The sequence below is a fragment of the Ranitomeya variabilis genome, chromosome 2 (genome assembly GCF_051348905.1).
Source record: "Ranitomeya variabilis isolate aRanVar5 chromosome 2, aRanVar5.hap1, whole genome shotgun sequence".
NCBI classification, from domain to species: Eukaryota; Metazoa; Chordata; class Amphibia; order Anura; family Dendrobatidae; genus Ranitomeya; species Ranitomeya variabilis.
This window is the reverse complement of record NC_135233.1, coordinates 822,173,026-822,195,057: the sequence shown is the minus strand read 5'-3', so window position 1 is coordinate 822,195,057 and position 22,032 is coordinate 822,173,026. Positions and strand designations below refer to the sequence as shown.

At 48.5% G+C, this 22,032-nt stretch overlaps 1 protein-coding gene across 1 annotated transcript in view; it reads left to right on the top strand.

Annotated features, from left to right (window-relative positions):
- Window positions 1-22,032, top strand: part of FAM83B (family with sequence similarity 83 member B) — a 156,757-nt gene that overhangs the window by 22,120 nt on the left and 112,605 nt on the right. Inside the window, exon 2 of the mRNA XM_077290014.1 lies at window positions 21,115-21,592. Within this exon, the coding sequence (XP_077146129.1) occupies window positions 21,137-21,592 (456 nt within the window). The 5' untranslated portion in view covers window positions 21,115-21,136. The remainder of the gene's footprint in view (window positions 1-21,114; window positions 21,593-22,032) is intronic.

The following is a 22,032-nucleotide window of genomic DNA, read 5'->3' as shown; positions in this document are numbered from 1 at the left end:
GCCTGGTCCCAAATGCTCCACAGGAAGTGCAGCAGTTCTGGTAGGAAAAGGGCAAGCTGTTCATCAATGAGGGTAATCTGTGACAGAGGAACATCAACTCATGCACTCCTGAACTGGTTTGGTAGGTAGTAGTCTCGAATCGGGATGCGCCAATGGTCTTGGAAGCGTACCACGATGGAGCAGGACATTTCGGGTGGAAGAAGTTGGAGGTCCTACTTCATGAAAAATTCTACTGGGTTAGCATGAGAAGAGCCATTGAAAAGTGGTGCCGAAAGTGTGGCCCATGCAACTTGCGCAGGAAAGACTGTAACAGCCAGTGAGCCCCATTACAGCCAATAATCACCAAACCACTGCTCAAACTGGTAGCCTTGGACCACGTGAAGCTGGCGCCAAGCCGGTCAGGCTATGTCTATGCCCTCACCATAGTGGACCATTACTCAAGGTTCCTGGTAGTCATGCCTGTTAAAGACCAAACAGCGAAGATGGCAGCCAAAGCATTCCAAGAACACTTTTGTCGACTGCACGGTTACCCTGAACAAGTGCTCACCAACCAAGGCCAAGCCTTTGAAGCCAAAGTGATCCAGGAGTTCTGTAACCTGTATGACTGCAAGAAAATCAGGACAACATTGTACCATCCACAGACAAATGGCATGTGTGAGAAAATGAACCAGGTGGTAATTGACTTGTTGAAGACCTTGCCCTTGGAAGAGAGAAACCAGTGGCCAGAGAAGTTGCCGGATCTGGAAGATCTATTAAAACATATCCTGGTGAACTCCACCAACTGCACTCCCTACTTGATGAGATCGAGACCTGGCAAGTTACCTATTGACTTGGACATGGGAGTCTTAACACCTGAGTCGACATCACCAGATGCAGACTGGGATACAGAGCAGCAGCAGCAATACCGCAAAGTGCAAGAGTGCATGGAACGAAGTTTGTCCCAAGCAAGAGAGAGACAGGAAAATAGCTACAACCAACAAGCTCCAGCTACCCGTTTAGTACTGGGAGAGCAGGTTCTCAAAAGAAAGAGGAGGATGCACAAACTAGATGATCAGTGGGAGGCTGACCCATACACCATCATGCCTTCAAACTTCGATAATACCAAGGTATGCCTCATCAGTAATGATGGAGGAGAAACCTCAACAGCAGTGTTGAGGGATCATCTGAAGGTATGCCCTGACCAAGTGAGAAACAAAGAGGAAGACCAAGATGCCCCTCAACCCATAGAAGAGGTGGAAAAGAATATCCATACAGTTCTTGGAGACTTTCCCCAGTCATGGACACAGGTGAACCAAGCCATCATAGTTCCTGTCCTGATCCTTCCCCAACCTATGACACCTGAAGCAGCAGACACTCTAGACCTGTCAACTCAAGCAGCAGATGACACACCAGCAGCAGAGCAAGAGAATCTACCCCTGCTAGTGGTAAATCTGTCAGACCCATGGTGAGTCTAAGAAGTCGCAGATGATTGCCCAGTTTACCAATACAATGCAGGCCTACAAGTAGCACAGACACTAGTGGGTCCACAACATTGACAACCAGACCAAGCTAGGTCATTAGAGATACCTGTACTGCATAGATTAACCCGTAGTACCAGAGGTCAGATCCCAGCCCAGTATAGGGACTAACATGTCAATGTATTAATAAATAAGTTAATATTATGAGTAATTGCAACCGTTAAGCATATAAGCCTACAGAGACTCTGTAAGAAATTTGGAATCACTCTATTTTACCTGTTGAAGGACAATTGGGCCACAAGACTATGTGTGGCCAAAACCTTAATTGTACATAGTTACCAATTTGGCTCAGGAATGACGCGTGGAATAATCGTCACCAAGACTATTTTTGAGTTGTGGTTTTTGTAATTTTTCAATTTTGAAATCTTGTAAATAATCATTATCGTTTACTTGTTATAATGTTTTGTTTCCTTAGTCCGGGAGTACTGAATTTCACTAGGGTGAGTCCGGTTGCCACAGTGGCATTACCTCTCTCACAGGGGTGAACAGTAAAATTAAAATAGCTGCAGTGCTGGAACCAGCACAGAACATGAACCAGTGATCCCTGATGAACATTATTGACTATATTGGTTTCTGACTGACATTTGTCCTGTCACTAGTCATCTGTAGTAAAATTTTAATGGAGTCTCCAGACAATGCCTATAATGCAGAATTTGAGCTTTCACAGGGACTCCATCAAAAACTCAACAAAAATAAGCTTACTGATAGACAGAAACCAAACACACTCCAATAAAATCAATGAGGTCCATCAAATATCACTTATTCCTGAAGTGGGAACAGGTTGAGTAGGGACTGGTTAACCCATTAAATTACTGTCAAAATAATATGCTAAATTATTTTTCAAATGTGGTGAATATACTACTGGAATGCTTAAAGGGTATCTGTCATCACCTAATCTTAGAACAGTCTGATGTAGGGGCAGAGACAAAGATTCCAAAGATGTATCACTTACGGGGCTGCTTAATGTAGTTTGGATAAAAATCATTGTTTTATCAGCATGAGATTATCATTAGAGGACTAGTAAATCTGTTTTATTCATTGTGTAAATGGTTGTAAGGAGAAGTTAAACATGTACATCAGTGAGAACTTAGCTGAAGTCCAAACATTTTATAGGACCTGCCAACATTTTAGTTGGACCTACCAATAATTCTTGCTTGTATAGCTTGAACTCCACTGGAGAGTATAAAATCAAGTATGGTAAAAGATAAACTGCCAAGCAGTAGTCACAATGTAGCACATAAAGGTCATACTCCTACTTTCTACATGTATGAGGATTCAACTGCAGAAAATTTTACCAGAAAACAGAGATGGCAGCAAGCTATTGATATTTTACCTCTCATGCTGTAACTACAGCTGCACTTACTGTACATTGCACTAGTACAACCTATAAACTTCTTTTGGGCATTTCATATGACGTGATGTGCGTCATTTGTTCTTTTTTACTTGAACAGGTTATAATAGTGCAAAAAAATGAATTTTCACACTCCACTGACCTGTATATTGCTCAATAATACGTTGTTGTTTACCCGTATCGCAATTCGGATGATTGAAGTTATTCCTAGCTATGGCCTTTCACGTCTTTCGAGAAGTTATAATTGCAAATTGCATGGAGGTGTGTGTTGTGACATCTTTTTCTTTTTGTTTGTCTTCTTCTAACTTTCAGGTTGAGTTAATATGAATGTGAATCCTTTTTTCTAGAAAGCAATACGGGCTTACCCATAATGGCACATAACTTGCGTTCCAAGATGCAATGTTAATGCCATGTTATCGTTTACATCCTTGAAAAACTACAGTCTGTTCATGGAATATTTGCCATGTGCATTTCAAAGCCGCTTAGATCATTTATAAGTTTAAATAAATTGTAATGGATAATTAAAACGATGCTTTGATGATCATGCAGTTTCTGAAGGCTTCTTATGATATATTAGGGAAGGATGCAATAAGGGTGAGGTTATTTTTCCTATGTCGTCAAAATGTGTCATCACCTAGAATTTTAGGTTAACTCCTACATAATGCCTTGTTATAACCCACAAGAAAATAAACTATATATTATAAAAGTATATACTGCATTGTACTAAATGGACACCTTTCTTGAGCATCATCTCTTGTGGTATGGAAATTAGATACATTACCATTAAGTACAGCATAAAACCAAGTGAGAAAGGCTTTGTACATTTATATTTGAATGGTCAGCGGAGAATGCCAAGAATTGTTCTGATGACCAAGCAGTGCTGAGTCAACCGAATGTCAGCTGTATGCAAAGCTGAAGCTACAACTAACATGTCTGAACATACAAGCACTCCTTCAGTAGGACAGATAAGCTCTAACAGCCAACAACTAGTTTGAGTGCCTCTGCTGTCTGTGGGAAAGAGTGCAAAAGAGAACAAAATGGGATCCTTGAACAGTGAAAAACGTTGCATGGTCATATTGATCCAGATTTCTGTTGCACCATGTTGATGGTAGGTTCAGAATTTGAGACAAGTGGCATGAATCAGTCAAGCCTTCCATGAAAATGAGAGCAGATCAGACTGGCGGCAGTGACCTAATGGGGTGGGGAATGTTTTCTTGGCACACCCTGGGTTCTCTGATACCTGGGAATTGCTTCTTGAATGATAGGCCTTATCTAAGCATTGTAGTTGACCAGGTTCATTTCTTCATTACAGCTGTTGTTTGCCTAATTGCAGAAATCATCATTCAGCAGGACAAACATTCGTGACACAAAGGTTTCAAAGTCATGAATTAGTTCTTGGAGCAAGACACTACGTTTCCCTTGCTTCTCTGGCCTCACAATACTCACATTTTAATCCTGTAGAGAATCTCGGGCTGTTCAAAGCATGTCAGTATCTATATATGGTAACTGCAGGAACATATCCTACCTGTCTGGTCCAATATTCCATAAGTTGAAGTGAAGGACAGCATCCAATCAAGGTGAAAGTGAAAAATTCTTCTTTATTGTGCCATAAAATGTGACGTTTCAACCCAAATGGGTCTTTATCAAGCATGCTGTCCTTCACTTCAACTTATGGTATGTGCTCTTCCACCTGGGTCCGGTGGATATAGGACAGGCATCCTCGGCCTTTGTTCCTGCTAATTTTTGTCAGATGTGCTGTCGGCCTGGCGTTTAATTTTGGTCCAATATTCCATCACAATGATTTCAATAACTAGTAGAATATATGCCATGATGAATTACTACAGAGGATGCCCACTACACTGCTAGATAGCTGTAACTTTTATATTATCCCTTCTCATAGTAAACAATTAGAATGTTAGTTTGGCTCTTAGTTTGTTAGAAAATTATACTGTATATTAGACTTCATGTATAACTTGCAAATGAATAAAACAGTCTGGTTATTTTTACTAATACTTTTTTACTAGGCTGCAGAGAATTTATCATGTGCTAGACATATGATACAAAAGCCAATCAGTCGGAACAATGGTGATACTATATATCAGATATCAGAGAGAAATCTTGGAATTCAATTAAATCAACAAATATATCTGAAGTTTATATAATTATCAAATGCTTAAAAGGGTGGTCTGAAGTCCAAATTAATTTTTGCATAAATCCCTATCTATTCAATACTAAATCTAAATTATTTTCTAATATACTTGAATTAAAAATATCATATCCTTCCCTAACTACACTATTTAACTGCTTTCCTCTTCAGTGTTTTCACTTCCTTTTTGATAACGCTTAGTTTGAGAATCTCAGCGCATGCTGGGATACTCAAACAAATACTGATCAGGGGGCAAAGGCTGCATCAGTGATGCTCATTTCAGGAGCTGGGCTAGTCCCTGCATGCTGTGCACTGTGCGATGTATACAAAGACAGTGCATGCTCTTTGTTGCTGGCTCAGATCAGGAATAATGAGCTAGTAACAGAGCACATTGTCAAAATACTCAGTATGCAGATAACAGTAATGCCATTTGCGGAGGCAGCGAAAGAGTGCAATATCATTGTGCACATGGAGTACTATGTACAGTTTTGGGCACCGGTGCTCAGAAAGGATATAATGGAACTAGAGCGAGAACAAAGGAGGGCAAAAAAATAATAAAGGGGATGGGGGAACTGCAATAACCAGAGAGATTACCAAAATTAGGATTATTTAGTCTAGAAAAAAGACGACTGAAGGACAATCTAATAACCATGTATAAGTATATAAGGGGACAATACAAATATCTCTCCGAGGATCTGTTTATACCAAAGAATGTGACAGTCACAAGGGGGCATTCTCTGCATCTGGAGGAGAGAAGGTTTTTCCACCAACATAGAAGAGGATTCTTTACTGTTAGGGCAGTGTGAATCTGGAATTCCGTGCCTGAGGAGGTGGTGATGGCAGACTCAGTCGAAGGGTTCAAGAGAGGCCTAGATGTCTTCCTGGAGCGTAACAATATTGTATCTTACAGTTATTAGATTCTTTAGTAGGAAGTAGATCTGTGGATTTATCATGATGAAATATAGAGTAGGTTGAACTGGATGGACCATTTTTTTTTTCGACCTTGCTAACTATGTTAATATGTTACTATGATCAAAGCACATTGCAAAGTGCACAACGCACTGGGATTAGCCCATCCCCTGAAGTGAGCGCCACTGATGACTAGTGTTGAGCATTCCGATACCGCAAGTATCGGGTATCGGCCGATATTTGCTGTATCGGAATTCCGATACTGAGTTCCGATATTTTTGTGATATCGGAATCGGAAGTTCCCAGTGTATGGTTCCCAGGGTCTGGAGGAGAGGAGACTCTCCTTCAGGCCCTGGGATCCATATTCATGTAAAAAATAAAGAATAAAAATTAAAAATATGGATATACTCACCCACCCGGCGGACCCTGGACCTTAGCGGTGTAGCCGGCAGCCTCCGTTCCTAAGAATGCAGTGAGTGTAGGACCTGTGATGACGTCGCGGCTTGTGATTGGTCGCGTGAGCGGTCACATGAGCGGTCAGGCGACCAATCACAAGCCGCGACATCATCGAAGGTCCTTCACTCTGCATTCTTAGGAACAGAGGCTGTCGGTTACACCGCTAAGGTCCAGGGTCCGCCGGACGGGTGAGTATATCCATATTTTTTATTTTTATTCTTTATTTTTTACATGAATATGGATCCCAGGGCCTGAATGAGAGTTTCCTCTCCTTCAGACCCTGGGAACCATCCGGGATACCTTCCGATATTTGTGTCCCATTGACTTGTATTGGTATCGGGTATCGGTATCGGCGAGATCCGATATTTTGCCGGTATCGGACGATCAAATCTGATACTGATACTTTTGAATATCGGAAGGTATCGCTCAACACTACTGATGATGCTTCATTTCAAGGAGGGGACAGGGACTATGGAAGTGACCACAGCCTCTGCTCCCTGATGATGCTTCATTTGAGTATCCCAGCATCCACTATCTGTGGATTATCTAACAAAGTGTCTTTAAAAAGAAAGTGAAAAAAATAAAAAACAGGTAGTCTAGTTAGGGAAAAATAGGGAGTTTCTAATTCAAGTATGTTAGAAAAAAGTTTAGGTTATGGCACTAAATATATAGGGATTTAAAATTCAAATTACTTTGGACTTCAGATATCCCCCTCAATGCTGTGTTTGACAATATTTTTAATAATTATGTTTCTCCATTGTTTCATAATAGGCAATTCTCAGAGCTTCCCAGTCAAAGAACGTTTTGTTACTGAATGTCTAACCTTATAATGCCTATAGTGTCCTTGTTTTGGTTCTTGTATCTTTATGCAATACCTTGTAGAATCATAAAACTTATATATTAAACCGTTTTACCATATGACTTATCAGCCTTCAGTTACTGTTGTCAGCCAATTGTTATAAAAACAGTAACTGTGTTACTGCACCTACCATCTGGAGCCATAATTATTAATACGTTCAGGTAGACTGAACATACTGCAGCTGTTAACATTGATTTTAGTGATAAAAAGGTCATAAACCACAGGGTGTGATCAACAGACGAAAAGTCTATACATTAGCAAACATAAAAATAATCATTATATATCTTCATGCAGTATATATTTCACATATTATTTCATGCATATTTTATATCATACACATTATTTCACATTATTATTATTGTATATACATGTATACAGTATGTATATCTAATATATAATTGCCTAGAATACTACTTCCTGCAATTTGTGCCAACTTCCGTGGCTTTGTCCGGAGCTAATGTCCGGAGATAATGTCCGGAGCTAATGTCCGGAGCTAATGTCCGGAGATAAGTGACGTCACCAGTGTCCTACACCCAGGCAGAGCACAGGGGCCCCAGGCAGCATATGGGGCCCCAGACAGAGCACAGTGGCCCCAGGCAGAGCACAGGGGCCCCAGGCAGCATATGGGGCCCCAGGCAGAGCACAGTGGTCCCAGGCAGAGCACAGGGGCCCCAGGCAGCCTATGGGGCCCCAGGCAGAGCACAGTGGCCCCAGGCAGAGCACAGGGGCCCCAGGCAGCATATGGGGTTCCAGGCAGAGCACAGGGGCCCCAGGCAGCATATGGGGCCCCAGGCAGAGCACAGTGGCCCCAGGCAGAGCACAGGGGCCCCAGGCAGAACATGGGGCCCCAGGCAGAGCACAGGGGCCCCAGGCAGAGCACAGGGGCCCCAGGCAGCATATGGGGCCCCAGGCAGAGCACAGGGGCCCCAGGCAGAGCACAGGGGCCCCAGGCAGCATATGGGGCCCCAGGCAGAGAACAGGGGCCCCAGGCAGCATATGGGGCCCCAGGCAGAGCACAGTGGCCCCAGGCAGAGCACAGGGGCCCCAGGCAGAACATGGGGCCCCAGGCAGAGCACAGGGGCCCCAGGCAGAGCACAGGGGCCCCAGGCAGCATATGGGGCCCCAGGCAGAGCACAGGGGCCCCAGGCAGAGCACAGGGGCCCCAGGCAGCATATGGGGCCCCAGGCAGAGCACAGGGGCCCCAGGCAGAGCACAGGGGCCCCAGGCAGAGCACAGGGGCCCCAGGCAGCATATGGGGCCCCAGGCAGCATATGGGGCCCCAGGCAGAGCACAGGGGCCCCAGGCAGCATATGGGGCCCCAGGCAGAGCACAGTGGCCCCAGGCAGCATATGGGGCCCCAGGCAGAGCACAGTGGCCCCAGGGAGAGCACAGGGGCCCCAGGCAGCATATGGGGCCCCAGGCAGAGCACAGTGGTCCCAGGCAGAGCACAGGGGCCCCAGGCAGCTTATGGGGCCCCAGGCAGAGCACAGTGGCCCCAGGCAGAACATGGGGCCCCAGGCAGAGCACAGTGGCCCCAGGCAGAGCACAGGGGCCCCAGGCAGAACATGGGGCCCCAGGCAGAGCACAGGGGCCCCAGGCAGAGCACAGGGGCCCCAGGCAGCATATGGGGCCCCAGGCAGAGCACAGGGGCCCCAGGCAGCATATGGGGCCCCAGGCAGAGCACAGTGGCCCCAGGCAGAGCACACACCAAATCGGAGGCCGAGGGGCCCCGCCAACCAAATCGGAGGCCGAGGGGCCCCACCAACCAAATTGGAGGCCGAGGAGCCCCGCCCACCAAATCGAAGGCCGAGCAGCCCCGCCCACCAAAGCGGAGGCCGAGGGGCCCGGCCCCGCCCACCGAAGCGGAGGCCGAGGGGCCACGACCACCACATCGGAGGCCGAGGGGCCCCGCCCACCAAATCGGAGGCCGATGGGCCCCGCCCACCAAATCGGAGGCCGAGGGTCCCCGCCCACCAAATCGGAGGCCGAGGGTCCCCGCCCACCAAATTGGAGGCCGAGGGTCCCCGCCCACCAAATTGGAGGCCGAGGGTCCCCGCCCACCAAATAGGAGGCCGAGGGTCCCCGCCCACCAAATCGGAGGCCGAGGGTCCCCGCCCACCAAATCGGAGGCCGGGGGTCCCCGCCCTCCAAATCAAAGGCCGAGGGGCCCCGCCCACCACATTGGAGGCCGAGGGGCCCCGCCCACCAAATCGGAGGCCGAGGGTCCCCGCCCAACAAATCGGAGGCCGAGGGTCCCCGCCCACCAAATCGGAGGCCGAGGGTCCACACCATCCAAATCGGAGGCCGAGGGGCCCCGCCACCAAATCGGAGGCCGACGGGCCCCACCCACCAAAGCGGAGGCCGAGGGTCCCCGCCCACCAAATCGGAGGCCGAGGGTCCCCGCCCACCAAATCGGAGGCCGAGGGTCCCCGCCCACCAAATCGGAGGCCGAGGGTCCCCGCCCACCAAATCGGAGGCCGAGGGTCCCCGCCCACCAAATTGGAGGCCGAGGGTCCCCGCCCACCAAATCAGAGGCCGAGGGGCCCCGCCAACCAAATCGGAGGCCGAGGGGCCCCGCCCACCAAATCGGAGGCCGAGGGTCCCTGCCCACCAAATCGGAGGCCGAGAGTCCCCACCCACCAAATCGGAGGATAAGGGGCCCCGCCAACCAAATCGGAGGCCGAGGAGCCCCGCCAACCAAATCGGAGGCCGAGGAGCCCCGCCCAACAAATCGAAGGCCGAGGGTCCCCGCCCACCAAAGCGGAGGCCGAGGTGCCCGGCCCCGCCCACCAAAGCGGAGGCCGAGGGGCCCCGACCACCACATCGGAGGCCGAGGGGCCCCGCCCACCAAATCGGAGGCCGAGGGTCCCCGCCCACCAAATCGGAGGCCGAGGGTCCCCGCCCACCAAATCGGAGGCCGAGGGTCCCCGCCCACCAAATCGGAGGCCGAGGGTCCCCGCCCACCAAATTGGAGGCCGAGGGGCCCCGCCCACCAAATTGGAGGCCGAGGGTCCCCGCCCACCAAATCGGAGGCCGAGGGTCCCCGCCCACCAAATCGGAGGCCGAGGGTCCCCGCCCACCAAATCGGAGGCCGAGGGGCCCCGCCCACCAAATCGGAGGCCGAGGGTCCCTGCCCACCAAATCGGAGGCCGAGGGGCCCCGCCAACCAAATCGGAGGCCGAGGGGCCCCGCCCACCAAATCGGAGGCCGAGGTGCCCCGCCCACCAAATCGGAGGCCGAGGGTCCCCACCAACCAAATCGGAGGATAAGGGGCCCCGCCCACCAAATCGGAGGCCGAGGGGCCCCACCAACCAAATCGGAGGCCGAGGAGCCCCGCCCACCAAATCGAAGGCCGAGCGGCCCCGCCCACCAAAGCGGAGGCAGAGGGACCCCGCCCACCAAATCGGAGGCCGGTCCTCGCCCACCAAATCGGAGGACGAGGGGCCCCACCCACCAAATCGGAGGACGAGGGGCCCCACCAACCAAATCGGAGGCCGAGGAGCCCCGCCCACCAAAAGTAAGTGTGGCCCCAAAAGTAAGTGCGCCCCCGGGTGCAAAAGTAAGTGCGCCCCCGGGTGCAAAAGTAAGTGCGCCCCCGGGTGCAAAAGTAAGTGCGCCCCCGGGTGCAAAAGTAAGTGCGCCCCCGGGTGCAAAAGTAAGTGCGCCCCCGGGTGCAAAAGTAAGCGCGCCCCCGGCCCCGGGTGCAAAAGTAAGCGCGCCCCCCAGTCCCGTGTGTGAAAAGTGCTGCTGTAAAGCTGGTAGCGCTGTTCCATCACCATGTATTTCCTTCAGGAAATGCCCATCTAATATATAATTGCCTAGAATACTACTTCCTGCAATTTGTGCCAACTTCAGTGGCTTTGTCCGGAGCTAATGTGTCCGGAGCTAATGTGTCCGGAGCTAATGTGTCCGGAGATAATGTCCGGAGATAAGTGACGTCACCAGTGTCCTACACCCAGGCAGAGTACAGTGGCCCCAGGCAGCATATGGGGCCCCAGGCAGAGCACAGTGGCCCCAGGCAGAACATGGGGCCCCAGGCAGAGCACAGGGGCCCAAGGCAGCATATGGGGCCCCAGGCAGAGCACAGTGGTCCCAGGCAGAGCACAGGGGCCCCAGGCAGCATATGGGGCCCCAGGCAGAGCACAGTGGCCCCAGGCAGAACATGGGGCCCCAGGCAGAGCACAGGGGCCCCAGGCAGCATATGGGGCCCCAGGGAGAGCACAGTGGCCCCAGGCAGAGCACAGGGGCCCCAGGCAGCATATGGGGCCCAAGGCAGAGCACAGGGGCCCCAGGCAGCATATGGGGCCCCAGGCAGAGCACAGTGACCCCAGGCAGAGCACAGGGGCCCCAGGCATAGCACAGGGGCCCCAGGCAGCATATGGGGCCCCAGGCAGAGCACAGTGGCCCCAGGCAGAACATGGGGCCCCAGGCAGAGCACAGGGGCCCCAGGCAGAGCACAGGGGCCCCAGGCAGCATATGGGGCCCCAGGCAGAGCACAGTGGTCCCAGGCATAGCACAGGGGCCCCAGGCAGCATGTGGGGCGCCAGGCAGAGCACAGTGGTCCCAGGCAGAGCACAGGGGCCCCAGGCAGCATATGGGGCCCCAGGCAGAGCACAGTGGTCCCAGGCAGAGCACAAGGGCCCCAGGCAGCACATGGGGCCCCAGGCAGAGCACAGTGGCCCCAGGCAGAACATGGGGCCCCAGGCAGAGCACAGTGGTCCCAGGCAGAGCACAGGGGCCCCAGGCAGCATATGGGGCCCCAGGCAGAGCACAGTGGTCCCAGGCAGAGCACAGGGGCCCCAGGCAGCATATGGGGCCCCAGGCAGAGCACAGTGGCCCCAGGCAGAACATGGGGCCCCAGGCAGAGCACAGGGGCCCCAGGCAGCACACGGAGCCCCAGGCAGAGCACAGGGGCCCCAAGCAGCATATGGGGCCCCAGGCAGAGCACAGGGGCCCCAGGCAGCACACGGGGCCCCAGGCAGAGCACAGGGGCCCCAGGCAGCATATGGGGCCCCAGGCAGAGCACAGTGGCCCCAGGCAGAGCACAGGGGCCCCAGGCAGCATATGGGGCCCCAGGCAGAGCACAGGGGCCCCAGGCAGCATATGGGGCCCCAGGCAGAGCACAGTGGCCCCAGGCGGAGCACAGGGGCCCCAGGAAGCATATGGGGCCCCAGGCAGAGCACAGTGGCCCCAGGGAGAGCACAGGGGCCCCAGGCAGCATATGGGGCCCCAGGCAGAGCACAGTGGTCCCAGGCAGAGCACAGGGGCCCCAGGCAGCATATGGGGCCCCAGGCAGAGCACAGTGGCCCCAGGCAGAACATGGGGCCCCAGGCAGAGCACAGGGGCTCCGTGTGCCCCAGGCAGAACATGGGGCCCCAGCAAGAGCACAGGGGCCCCAGGCAGAGCACAGGGGCCCCAGGCAGCATATGGGGCCCCAGGCAGAGCACAGGGGCCCCAGGCAGCATATGGGGCCCCAGGCAGAGCACAGTGGCCCCAGGCAGAGCACAGGGGCCCCAGGCAGCATATGGGGCCCCAGGCAGAGCACAGTGGCCCCAGGCAGAACATGGGGCCCCAGGCAGAGCACAGGGGTCCCAGGCAGAGCACAGGGGCCCCAGGCAGCATATGGGGCCCCAGGGAGAGCACAGTGGCCCCAGGCAGAACATGGGGCCCCAGTCAGAGCACAGGGGCCCCAGGCAGAGCACAGGGGCCCCAGGCAGAGCACGGGGGCCCCAGGCAGCATATGGGGCCCCTGGCAGAGCACAGGGGCCCCAGGCAGCATATGGGGCCCCAGGCAGAGCACAGTGGCCCCAGGCAGAGCACAGGGGCCCCAGGCAGAGCACAGGGGCCCCAGGCAGCATATGGGGCCCCAGGCAGAGCACAGTGGCCCCAGGCAGCATATGGGGCCCCAGGCAGAGCACAGTGGCCCCAGGCAGAACATGGGGCCCCAGGCAAAGCACAGGGGCCCCAGGCAGCATATGGGGCCCCAGGCAGAGCACAGTGGTCCCAGGCAGAGCACAGGGGCCCCAGGCAGCATATGGGGCCCCAGGCAGAGCACAGTGGCCCCAGGCAGAACATAAGGCCCCAGGCAGAGCACAGGGGCCCCAGGCAGCATATGGGGCCCCAGGCAGAGCACAGGGGCCCCAGGCAGCATATGGGGCCCCAGGCAGAGCACAGTGGTCCCAGGCAGAGCACAGGGGCCCCAGGCAGCATATGGGGCCCCAGGCAGAGCACAGTGGCCCCAGGCAGAACATGGGGCCCCAGGCAAAGCACAGGGGCCCCAGGCAGCATATGGGGCCCCAGGCAGAGCACAGTGGCCCCAGGCAGAGCACAGGGGCCCCAGGCAGCATATGGGGCCCCAGGGAGAGCACAGTGGCCCCAGGCAGAGCACAGGGGCCCCAGGCAGCATATGGGGCCCCAGGCAGAGCACAGTGGCCCCAGGCAGAGCACAGGGGCCCCAGGCATAGCACAGGGGCCCCAGGAAGCATATGGGGCCCCAGGCAGAGCACAGTGGTCCCAGGCAGAGCACAGTGGCCCCAGGCAGCATATGGGGCCCCAGGCAGAGCACAGTGGCCCCAGGCAGAACATGGGGCCCCAGGCAGAGCACAGTGGTCCCAGGCAGAGCACAGGGGCCCCAGACAGAGCACAGTGGTCCCAGGCAGAGCACAGGGGCCCCAGGCAGCATATGGGGCCCCAGGCAGAGCACAGTGGCCCCAGGCAGAACATGGGGCCCCAGGCAGAGCACAGGGGCCCCAGGCAGCATATGGGGCCCCAGGCAGAGCACAGGGACCCCAGGCAGAGCATAGGGGCCCCAGGCAGCATATGGGGCCCCAGGCAGAGCACAGGGGTCCCAGGCAGCATATGGGGCCTCAGGCAGAGCACAGCGATATTTTGGACCACTGTGCGGTGTTTCAGACCCCCTGTGTGATGTCTGGGGCCCCGTTCTTAAGTATATTATTGATTAAAGTAACGTATATTAAAGTATATTATAGATCAAATTTGACACGTTTATGAGCACCATTGAGGGATATACTCAAGAATGACATAATTTTTCAACATTTTATGGTTTCAAACTGTAAACACTCAGAGTTTTTTTTACTTCAACCAGAAAACCTTAACGGTTCATAAAAAACTTGACTGTTCAGGATATGATAAAAGTCATAGTATTCTGAATCTTTAACTTATAAAGATACCTTTACATGGGGTGATTATTGGTTCCAGAGAGGCTTTCGGCCGATAATCGTACACATGGCTGGTGACAGGACAATACAATATAAACGTTCAAAGGTAAACACTGATAACATTAAAATCTAATATATAATTGCCTAGAATACTACTTCCGGCAATTTGTGCCAACTTCCGTGGCTTTGTCCGGAGATAATGTCCGGAGATAAGTGACGTCACCAGCGTCCTACACCTGCTCAGGGTGGACAAAGATATATGCCTTCGTGGTGCGCGGCACTTTTCTGATTGGTTGCCGCCTGCTGCGAGCAACCAATCAGAAACGTGCCGTACTGTGACACACTCCGCCCGCCATTTTGGTGTGATTTTTGAATTTTTACCTCACAGCAAGTTTCTACTGCGTGGAGGCGGTCCCAGTGACGTTGCTCTTCAAGCTCCTGCCGAATTTCGTCAAAAAAATGATAATACCATTTACCAAAACTATATATATTTAGTTGTGAAGTGGTTCAGTGACATTTTCACACCAATTTTGAACTTTTGTTTGGTGTTTTCTCCATATACTGCCTATTATTCACTGACTGTTATACTGAGAGACTGCCGTTTATTAACCTCTTCTTTGCCACACTGGGTATATTGCTCTATTATTTGCCACATAAGGACATTGTCCATTATTGCCCAGCAATTTCTCTGCAATATAAACTGCCTATTTATTAATATCTGCATTCCTGCAAAGAACTATTGCCTATTATTAACTGGCTATTTTCCTACTACCTGACACTGCCTCTTATTAACCTGTTGTTTGCCACCACCACGTTTAAAGCTGTTTAGCTTAGCCAACATGAGCTCTAATAGTAAGGATACTAATGACACAGAGCCCAAAGCTGCTGATGGCGCACGTAAGATTAGGTCTGATATAAAGTATACTAATAATGCAGAGCAAAAAGACGCCGATGCCGCACGTAAGCGCAAACAGCGTGCTAACAAGAGTACAGAGGATAGATGCAAGCGCCTGGACACTGTTAAGTATACTAATGACACAGAGTCCAAAGCTGCTGATGGCGCACGTAAGATCAGGTCTGATATAAAGTATGGTAATTATGCAGAGCGAAAAGCCGCCGATGCCGCACGTAAGCGCAAACAGCGTGTTAACAAGAGTACAGAGGATAGATGCAAGTGCCTGGATACTGTTAAGTATACTAATGACACAGAGCCCAAAGCTGCTGATGGCGCACGTAAGATCAGGTCTGATATAAAGTATGGTAATAATGCAGAGCGACAAGAACTGTCAAGAGCTGGTGAGTGCAGCCATTTTTTGTTCTTTCTTACTATTATTTATTAATTGTATTATTCTTACATTTGAATAAATAAAGTATATATGGATTCTAGACTCCCGATTCTTTAGAATCGGGCTGCCATCTAGTATATATATATATATATATATATATATAGGCATCAAAACTATGAATTAACACATATGGAATTATATACTTGACAAAAAAGTGTGAAAAAACTGAAAATATGTCTTATATTCTAGGTTCTTCAAAGTAGCCACCTTTTGCTTTGATGGCTGCTTTGCACACTCTTGGCATTCTCTTAATGAGCTTCAAGAGGTAGTCACCGGAAATGGTCTTCCAACAATCTTGAAGGATTTCCCAGAGATGCTTAGCACTTGTTGGCCCTTTTGCCTTCACTCTGCGGTCCAGCTCACCCCAAACCATCTTGATTGGGTTCAGGTCTGGTGACTGTGGAGGCCAGGTCATCTGGCATAGCACGCCATCACTCTCTTTCTTGGTCAAATAGCCCTTACACAGCCTGGAGGTGTGTTTGGGGTCGTTGTCCTGTTAAAAAATAAATTATGGTCCAACTAAATGCAAACCGGATGGAATAGCATGCCGCTGCTAGATGCTGTGGTAGCCATGCTGGTTCAGTATGCCTTCAATTTTGCTTCAAGAGGTAGTCACCGGGAATGGTTTTCACTTCACAGGTGTGCCCTTTCAGGTTTAATAAGTGGGATTTCTTGCCTTATAAATGGGGTTGGGCCCATCAGTTGTGTTGTGCAGAAGTCTGGTGGATACACAGCTGATAGTCCTACTGAATAGACGGTCAGAATTCGCATTTTGGCAAGAAAAAAGCAGCTAAGTAAAGAAAAACTAATGGCCATAATTACTTTAAGAAATGAAGGTCAGTCAGTCTGAAAAATTGGGCAAACTTTGAAAGTGTCCCCAAGTGCAGTGGCAAAAACCATCAAGCAATAGAAAGAAACTGGCTCACATGAGGTCCGCCCCAGGAAAAGAAGACCAAGAGTCACCTCTGCTTCTGAGTATAAGTTTATCCGAGTCACCAGCCTCAAAAATTGCAGGTTAACAGCAGCTCAGATTAGAGACCAGGTCCATGCCACACAGAGCTCTAGCAGCAGACACATTTCTACAACAACTGTTAAGAGGAGACTTTTTGCAGCAGGCCTTCATGGTGAAATAGCTGCTAGGAAACCACTGCTAAGTACAGGCAACGAGCAGAAGAGACTTGTTTGGGCTAAAGAACACAAAGAATGAACATTAGACCAGTGGAAATCTGTGCTTTGGTCTGATGAGTCCAAATTTGAGATCTTTGGTTCCAACCACTGTGTCTTTGTGCGACGCAGAAAAGGTGAAAGGATGGACTTTACATGCCTGTTCCCACCGTGAAGCATGGAGGAGGAGGTGTGATGGTGTGGGGGTGCTTTGCTGGTGACACTGTTGGGGATCTATTCTAAATTAAAGGCATACTGAACCAGCATGGCTACCACAGCATCTTGCAGCGGAATGCTATTCCATCCGGTTTGCATTTAGTTGGACCATCATTTATTTTTCAACAGGACAATGACCCCAAACACACCTCCAGGCTGTGTAAGGGCTATTTGACCAAGAAGGAGAGTGATGGGGTGCTACGCCAGATGACCTGGCCTCCACAGTCACCAGACTTTCAAAATTGAAGGCATACTGAACTAGCATGGCTACCACAGCATCTTGCAGCGGCATGCTATTCCATCCGATTTGATTTTAGTTGAACCATCATTTATTTTTCAACAGGACAATGACCCCAAACACACCTCCAGGCTGTGTAAGAGCTATTTGACCAAGAAGGAGAGTGATAGGGTGCTATGCCAGATGACCTGGCCTCCACAGTCACCAGACCTGAACCCAATAGAGATGGTTTGGGGTGAGCTGGACCGCAGAGTGAAGGAAAAAGGGCTAACAAGTGCTAAGAACCTCTGGGAACTCCTTCAAGATTGTTGGAAGACCATTTCTGGTTACCACCTCTTGAAGCTCATCAAGAGAATGCCAAGAGTGTGCAAAGAAAAAGGTGGCTACTTTGAAGAACCTAGAATATAAGACATATTTTCAGTTTTTTCACACTTTTTGCGAAGTATATAATTCCACATGTGTTAATTCATAGTTTTGATGCCTTCAGTGTGAATTTACAATTTTCATAGTCATGAAAATACAGAAAAATCTTTAAATGAGAATGTGTGTCCAAATTTTTGGTCTGTACTGTATATATATATATATATATATATATATATATATATATATATATATATATATATACCATATATACTCGAGTATAAGCCAACCCAAGTATAAGCCGGGACCCCTAATTTTGCCACAAAAAACTAGGAAAACTTATTGACTTGAGTATAAGCCTAGGGTGGGAAATGCAGCAGCTACTGGTAAATTTCAAAAATAAAAATAGATACCAATAAAAGTAGAATTGATTGAGACATCAGTTGGTTAAATGTTTTTGAATATCCATATTGAATCAGGAGCTCCATATAATGCTCCATACAGTTCATGATGGGACCCATAAGATGCTCCATACAAAATACGCCCTGTATAATGCTCCATAAAGTTTATGATGGGCCCCATAAGATGCTCCATACAAAAATATGCCCCATATAATGCTACACAAAGGTTAATAATGGCCCCATAAGATGCTCCATATTAAAATACGCCATATATAATGCTGCAAAAAGGTTAATGATGACCTCATAAGATGCTCCATAGAATAATATGCCCCATATAATGCTCCATAAAAGTTGATGGCCCCACAAGATGCTCCATAGAATAATATGCCCCATATGCTGCTCCATAAAGGATGATGGCCCTATAAGATGATCCTAACATAATATGCCCCATATGATGCTCCATAAAGGTTGATGGCCCCATAAGATGCTCCATAGCATAATATGCACCATATGCTGCTTCATAAATATTGATGGCCCCATAAGATGCTCTATAGCATAATATGCCCCATATGCTGCTCCATAAAGGTTGATGGCCCCATAAGAAGCTCCATAGCATAATATGCCCCATATGCTGCTCCATAAAGGTTGATGGCCCCGTAAGATGCTCCATAGAATAATATGGCCCACATGCTGCTGCGGTGATTAAAAAAAATGATATACTCGCCTCTCATCGCTGGGTGCCTAGTGCTGATGTCCTGAGCAGGCAGGGACACTGGTGCACTATGGGGGTCAGGTGCCAGAGTCGCCGCTGGCTCAGGCCCCCGGCACTTGCGATATTCACCTGTTCCCGTTCCATGCCGCGCATCGCTGTGTCTTCTGGCTCTCTGCAGTGACTGTTCAGGCAGAGGGTGCGCACTAACCACGTCATTGCGCCTTCTGACCTGAACATTACAGCCAGAGGATGTGGAAGACACAGCACTGTGGTGGTGGACAGGGTCAGGAGAATATCGCATGGCTGACCCTCTCCCATCATACTCACCCCTTCCTGGCGCGGTCTCTCTGCAAGTCACTGCTTCTCTGATGGTCTCCGGCATGCACCGGTGGCTTGTTCCTGTGTTCAGTGGTCACGTTACCACTCATTAAAGTAATGAATATGCACTCCACGCCTATGGGCGTGGAGTCGGATGCATATTCATTACATTAATGAGCGGTACCACGTGACCGCTGAATACAGGAAGAGCTGCAGGTGCCAGAGACCATCTGAGAAGCAGGGACATACAGAGATGCATCAGGTGGGGGTGAGTATGATGTGACAGCCGCCACTCCTGCTGCTCCCCCACCAACCCCCTGGGACAATTACTCGAGTAAAAGCTGAGAGGGGCACGTTTAGCCTAAAAAATGGGCTGAAAATCTCAGCTTATACTCGAGTATATACGGTATACAAATAATTCATATATATTCATATATATATTTTCATAAATTATGCATATTGTGCTTCTAGTATATTGTCCTATTTTTTAAATGTATTCAACACATGTACAATGTAATTGCCATTAACATTGACATGCTCTACATACAGACTGCCTATTGTTTATGGCACTTAACCACAAGCCTTTGAGTAGGCAGCAATCAGTTTGTTTGAACGCATTTCTTGTTAATTAAGCAGCTGTATTGAATTTCCCACTGGCTAAGTGTTAGACATACTGGGCTGCCTTGAAAATTAAAACTGTCTAAAGAGATAAATATATTTGTCAATTGCTACAATTCAAAGCAGAGCTTTCATTTCTTTATCCTGATTTCTCATTTTTATGCTTTTGATTTTTCCTCCTCTTCTTCTAAGGGCTTGTTTTTTCTGCCAGACAAGCTGTAGTTTTGAATGACACCATTAATTTTAGCTTATCATGTACTAAAAAATAGATTAAAAAATTATTCTATGTGAGGTTAAATTGTGAAAAATCTGCAGTTCTGCTAGTGCCATGAGTTTGTTTTTCTGCAGTAAAATTGACCTAAGGATATGATTCCACAGGTCAGTACAACTATGGCAATACCAAAAGTGTATACATTTTTTATATCTCTGTATTTTTTTAAATTTTAAATTTTGGTTGCGTTGCAACTTTCTGAGACCTGTAACTTGTATATTTTTCCACCGATGGAGCTGTGTAAAGACTTTTTTTGCGTGCTAATCTGCCATTTTCATTGATATAGTTTGGGGATAAATGTGACATATAGATTATTTTTTATTTTTTTTGTGGACCTGCTGTAACTGCAAAAGAAAAATCTGATGTTTTAATTTTTCTTGGTTTGGTTTTGAGGTTCAATATTTGTTTTAAATTATATTTTATTTTGATATTCCAGACTTTTATAGACATAAAGATACCAATGATATCAATGATACGAATAGTTTATTACTTTTTTCTTTATGTTAAAACTAGAAAAAGCGAGCTAATTTAAACTTTTATATATTTAAAAAAATGTAATATTTTTAAGTATGTATTTTTTTACAATGACAATATGTATTATACATTGCAATCTCCTTTGAAGTACAGTCTAAAGTTGCGCTTCACGGGAATACCAGGATGGTGTTAGCATGAGCCTTCAGCAGGCTATAGCAACCTGGCCAAATATGATCGCGTTGCAGGGAACCTGTGGGGTTTTTCTAATGAGCGTGTGCACTGTCGATTGCACTATTTTATTGTTGCTGTTAGAGTTGACAGCAGCATTAAAATAGTTAAACAGCAACCATTATGACTAGAGCTGATCACTGCTGTCATGAGAAGAGGTGGGCCAGTTTCTGACAGTGATGTCCATGTATAGCAGGATGTATGAACGGATTAATACCTCTTGTAATTGGAAAAATCTGCATCATGATTCATAGTTATAGGCAACAAAGACAGTTTTGATAAATCTTATATCAACTACTATGCCAACAAAAACGTAAATAAATTAACATATTTTGATGTGCTTTTTTTTCAGGTTTTTGGTCTACTTTTTCAAAATGTCTGCACTAGTGGAATCACTATCATTGCTTTCATCTTTACATGATGAAGGCAGAAATGAAAACTTTATAGAGCCTCACTATAAAGAATGGTATCGGGTGGCTATTGATGCTCTAATTGATGGTGGTACTGCTTCATATCAAGAGTTTCTTGTTAAGGAACGAGCTACCGAATTCCTTGCAGAAGATGAACTCAATTATATCACAACTCATATCCAGAAGCCAGTGGAAAATACAGACAATACACCAGGAGAATCAACAGATGATAATTCATCTTCAGGCACTTATTGGCCTGTAGAGTCCGATGTAGAGGCACCAAATCTTGACCTTGGCTGGCCATATGTGGCACCAGGACAAATAGGAACAACAGACATAAACCTTTATTTTCATCCTCCAAGAGGACATCTACTCACAATCAAAGAAATGATAAGAAAGAGTATCAAAGAAGCTAGAAAGGTAAGATAATCTTATTTATATAACTTCATTTCACTAAATCTCTCAATCATCTAGCGGTATGTTCACGTGGAGGTTTTTTTTACTTGAATTTTCAAAGCTGATCAAAGTTTGCAACAGCTGACACAGTAGCATTTTTTATATGATGTTTAATGTAGATCCATGTAAAAATCCATTTACAAAAACCTTCCATTACCATATCCTAATTTACCAATAAACGAAATTGAGCACACAGTTGTGGTCAAAAGTTTTGAGATTGACACTAATGTTGTTTTTCCAGAAAATGTTCTGCTTCAACATTTTTAGATCTTTTAGTTGGATATTTCTATGGTTACTGAAGTACAAATATTAGCATTTCTTATCTCTTTATTCTTCTATTAGGAAATACATCAAGTTTATTCAAAGACTTAATATAATATAAAGTACTGAACCGTAATTGTCAA